Source organism: Camellia sinensis, chromosome 9 (genome assembly GCF_055761805.1).
Source record: "Camellia sinensis isolate YWXY chromosome 9, ASM5576180v1, whole genome shotgun sequence".
NCBI lineage: Eukaryota > Viridiplantae > Streptophyta > Magnoliopsida > Ericales > Theaceae > Camellia > Camellia sinensis.
In genome coordinates this window covers 78,367,397-78,372,381 of record NC_138969.1, presented here as the reverse complement: position 1 = coordinate 78,372,381, position 4,985 = coordinate 78,367,397, and the positions used below count along the sequence as shown (strand labels likewise).

Sequence of the window (4,985 nt, the reverse complement as noted above, 5' to 3'; positions counted from 1 at the left end):
TCGAAGAGGTCGTCGACATCATTGTCTCTCTCACCGCTACAGAAACCCCTCCAACTTCTCCACCATCAATCTCTTCAAATCCAATCAGAAAGGTCGTCGTCATCGTCGTCGCCTCGGCTTCTCCTCTCTTTTTGTTCATCTTCTCTCCTCTTTGAATGTCGAATCCCTAGTGATCTCTAGCTACCTTCTTCGATATGTCATATTCACAGTCTCAAATCACACAAAGATAACGACTCTCTCTCCTCAGATCTCTCTCTCTCTCTCTCTCTCTCTCTCTCTCTCTCTCATTCTCTTAATATCTTCCAAATCAAACCCTAACCACCGCTTGAGATCCATCAGCTACGAAAGCCCAATCGGTCTTGCCATGATTGAAAAACCTTACCGGCGAACACGATGAGGTAGATCTGGCTTGATTTCCTTCTCGCTCTTCATCTTCTCTCTCTCCTCTCAAAACCCGATCTACCGAATACATCTAGTGGAGGTTCTGGTGAATTAGATCTCAGAATTGGCCTTGGGATCTGCCATTAGGCTTTGAGATCGATCGGAGTATCTAGAGTTGTATTAGTTATGTTAATAGGTATAGATAGAACATCTCTCTCTCTCTCTCTTCTCTATTTCTATGTATATCTGTGTGTTAATTTTGGCTTTGTTGGATTCCAGATTTGGATATGTTGAACTCCAAATCTGCTATTCGAAATAAGTTGATTTGCTATCTGTTGAAATCCAAATCTGTTGAATTTTTGTGTGTGTGTGTGTGTGTGTGTGTGTGTGTGTGTGATTATCTGTGGTTATATCTCTATATGTGTATGTGGTTTTATGTTGAAATGCTTTGAACAGATAGGGTCTGTTATTGTGGTAGATCTGGATCTGTGGATAAGGCCACCAATTTGTTCAATTGAGCAGATCTTTACTATTTTTTATTTTTTTATTTGTTGATGATGACGATGATGATGATGATAAAACAGATATAGGATAAATTTTGAATAGGTAAGTGAGATTTGGTTCAAATTTTGAACATATATAAGACATAGCTATTCAAAATTTGAACAAATAATAATAGTTTATGCATTTTTGTGTAATATTTGAGTGTTGGTGGTAGATAAGTTCAATAGATAGAAAAATTAGTTTGTGAATTTCAAACCTATAAAAAAAATGGGCTTTCAAATTTGAGTAACAAATAAGAAATTGTTATTTTAACAAATAAGAAAAATTGAACACATAGATAGAATTTAGAAAAAAATTGAACAGAGAGATAGAATTTAGGGGGGAAAATTGAATAGATAGATATAAATTTGAATAGATAGACAAAATATTTGAACAGATAGAAAAAAAAAATTGAACTGATAGATATAAATTTGAACAAATAGTCAACTAAAAGTCAAACAGAGGAAAAAAAAAGTCTAGGGATAAAATTATAAACAAAATATCCTTCAAGATTTCTTACCAAATTATTTCACAAAGTGTGAACCTTTTACCAACAAAAAATATCCATTGGACTTAATGCCTTATACTCTCAGTAGATTGGATTTATCACCAATTTTCTCATTTAAAAATAAAATAAAATAATCAAAAAAAATTAAAATTAATTTCATGAATTTTTTTTAAAAATAAATAAATAAGTAGTAATAATTTTCATATGCTTTTATACTTTTTTTTTTTTTGAGAGTGGAACAATTTTTTAAAAAAATGAAAAATATCTTTTTAGTATTCATTATTTTTTTTAAACTACTTTCTATTCAAAAAAATCAATTGTGAAAATGAAATGAGTAACGATAGAGCGCAGTAAAATTAGAACCCTAATACCAACTCTAGTGATGTGGCAATACGTAAAAAAATAAAAATAAATAAAATGATATAACATCACAAGCCAAAACATCAAATTATAATATAGGACTCACCTCTAGAGCTCCTTCTAAAACTGCTCATTTAGAATTCTCAAACATTTTTGAAATAGAATTAAATAAATTGACTTCTTGGAGAACCTAAGCCCTCAGTTCGTTGGTGGTGCATCATTCTCTTAAAAAAAAATTCATATAATTTCAATATCTTAAGTTCTATTTGAGTAATCTAAGCATACAAACAATTATTGAATCGTGTAAAAAATTTTAGTTGCACACAATTCTTGGAGGATTGATATCTTGAGAGTAGAACGTCATTAGAGCCAGTGCAATATAAAATTTTTCCTACACAATTTCTTGGAGGATTGATATCTTGAGAGTAGATCATCATTCATCCAGTGCAATATAGAATTTTTAGCTGCACACAATTCATTTTATGTTGTGTTTAGTTGAAAATTTTGAGAAGAGATTTGTAAAAGAAAAAAAAAATATATATGTAAAATTAGATAAAATTTAAGTATATTTTATTCTTATTCTATCTATCTTTTTCTTTTCTATTTTTAAATTCTTTTCTAAATCTCCAACCAAACACAGCATTAAGAATTGATATCTTGAGACTCCGTTTGTTTTGGGAGATAGAATAGAAGGAATTGATAGTGAGGAGATTAATAGTGATGAGATTGTTAGTGAAGAGATTGTTAGTGAGGAGATTAATAGTGAGAGGATTAATAGTGAGAAATTGTTAAATTAATTTTATATAAAATAATAAAACAAATAAAAAAATAAATATAAAAAATTAAACATTATATTTAAAAAAAATTCCCAACATATAAAAAATAAAAAAAATTCTAATCCCCTCACTATTTTTCTAATACCATCTCTACCTCCTCCTTACCGATCCCCCTTCCAAAAAGACTACTAATCCTAAGGACTTATAACCCCTCCCCATCTCTCAAAACAATCAACCTCATTAATAATACTAAGAGATTGATAATCTCAATCCCCTGTAACCCCAAACAAACGGGGCCTGAGAGTAGAACGTCATTCAACCAGTGCAATAGCTGCATACAATTTCTTGGAGAATTGATATCTTGAGAGTAAACGTCATTCAACCGGTGCAATATAGATTTTTTTAGCTACACAGAGCTGTCGTTTGGCAAGTAGGAGTGAATGGTGACTTAACAAAAACATAAAAAGATAAAATAAAATAAAATAATACATTCAACCTATAATTATTTTACATTTTAAAAAAACATAAAAATAGAGTATCATTGGTCACGAAGAAATCTTTGCAAGCACCGAAATCCCAGATGCTCAGCACAAAACCTCTCCATTTCATGCCCACCTCTCTCTCTACATACCTCTTCTTCCATCTTCCCAACGACGTCGTCCCAATACCTCATAAACCCACACCAATTCCCATCCCAGTGAGAATCCTCTAGTCTCGCGTCTGATATGGCGTCCAAGATCTCCTGCATCCCCACGATCCGGCGGCTCACGTGCCTCCTCAGCTCCCTCACCGTCTGATCAAACCCTGGCACCGAATCCAGCCTCAGCAACAGCCCCATCAGTGCCTCGTTCATCCTGATCCTCTCCCGTGGGTCCCCCCTGATCGCGTCGACCGTCTCCTGCCGTTGGATGAGGCGCTCGAGGTTTGTCGCTTCGGAATTGACGGCCGAGATCTTCTTCACGAGGGTCCGGGTTATGTAGGATCGGTACACCGACTGTATCTTAACGGCGGCGGCGGTGGCGGTGGCGGCGGCAGCGGAGGTGGACGATTGGAGTGGGATTTCGGTGGCTAGGGTTTGGGGTTGAGGATTTGGGTGGTCGTTTTGGAAAGTGTATGTGACTGTGGTGGTGGTGGTACATGATGAGAAGAATCGAGGTTTGCGAGAGGATTTCATGTCTCTAGAGAGAGTGTGTGAGTGAGCGAGGAAAGGGAAAGGAAAGGGACAGTTAAGAAGTGAAGATTGGGATAGAGTTTCTAGAGAGCATTAGAGTCGGTTAATTGGAACAGTGAAGAAGTAGAGATTGGGATAGAGTTTCTAGAGAGCGTTAGAGTCGGTTAATTGTGGAATAAAAATGTTAGTGATTTTTATTAAATATTTTGTTAAATATTTTACATGAATATAATATTTATACGAGATTTACATGATGTTAGTATTATATTTATATAAGATATTTGATAGATTTTTTTGAAATTTTTAATATTATTTTTGTGAAATAAATAAGATTTAAATATCAAATTATTTGTTAAATAAATAATTAAATGTTATATGAGGTTTTTATTTTTACAAATTTTATATTTATATGAAATGTTTAATTATTTATTCAGTAATGATAGAGACTCCTTTTATGGAGGATTCTCATAACTCCCTTTGTGATCCACACCATTCATGATGTGAACCTCACACATACATGAGTAGGCCCCACACATCATGAATAGTGTAGATCAGTAAGGGGTTGTGGGAGTTCTCCACAAAGGGGATCTGATTCATTTTTCTTATTTATTTAGTAAAAAAAAGTTATGACTAGTAAATATTTTTCTTGTGGGACCGACACCAATGGGCTTGCCTGTTTTCACAGTTTAGTGGGTCCGGTCATGAACGGGCTTGATGTGGCCATAGGAGGTCTGCTAACTTTAATTTGAATATTCAGACAAAATTAATAATCATAATTTGAATATTAACGTTACTATTTTTTTTAGTTAGATTACAAATAAAAGTTTATTTTAAATATTTGTTCGATGTCATTTTATAAATTACATTTTGTTTCTTAAAATTTTTATTTTATAATAATTTACTTTTTTTTAATGATTTTAGAAATATATTTCAATTAATAATTGAAATAATTTTATTATTGTATAAAAGAGAAATTAGAAATTTTATTTTTTAATTAATTTTGTTAAATAAAATATTCTAATAACGGAATATTTGTAATTTTTAATAAGGGACAATTTGTATTTAAGAAAATCTTAACATATATATTTGTAATTTGCTTTTTTCTTTCTTTCATATTTACGAAATTGAAATGTTATAGGAGTGGAAAATTTTGACTGACATTGAAGGCAATATTAAAAATATGGATGAATTATATTTTATCCAATTTAATTATTGTCTCGCATCACTTTACATCTTTTAACTAAAA

The 4,985-nt window shown here is 32.4% G+C and overlaps 1 protein-coding gene across 1 annotated transcript; it reads right to left on the bottom strand.

Annotated features, from left to right (window-relative positions):
- Positions 1–2,909: 2,909 nt before the first annotated feature.
- Positions 2,910–3,930, bottom strand: BAG5 (BCL-2-associated athanogene 5). Its single transcript, XM_028270721.2, has one exon. It carries the CDS (start codon positions 3,740–3,742, stop codon positions 3,107–3,109), a length of 636 nt encoding a protein of 211 aa, XP_028126522.2. The 5' UTR covers positions 3,743–3,930; the 3' UTR covers positions 2,910–3,106.
- Between the last annotated feature and the right edge of the window lie 1,055 nt (positions 3,931–4,985).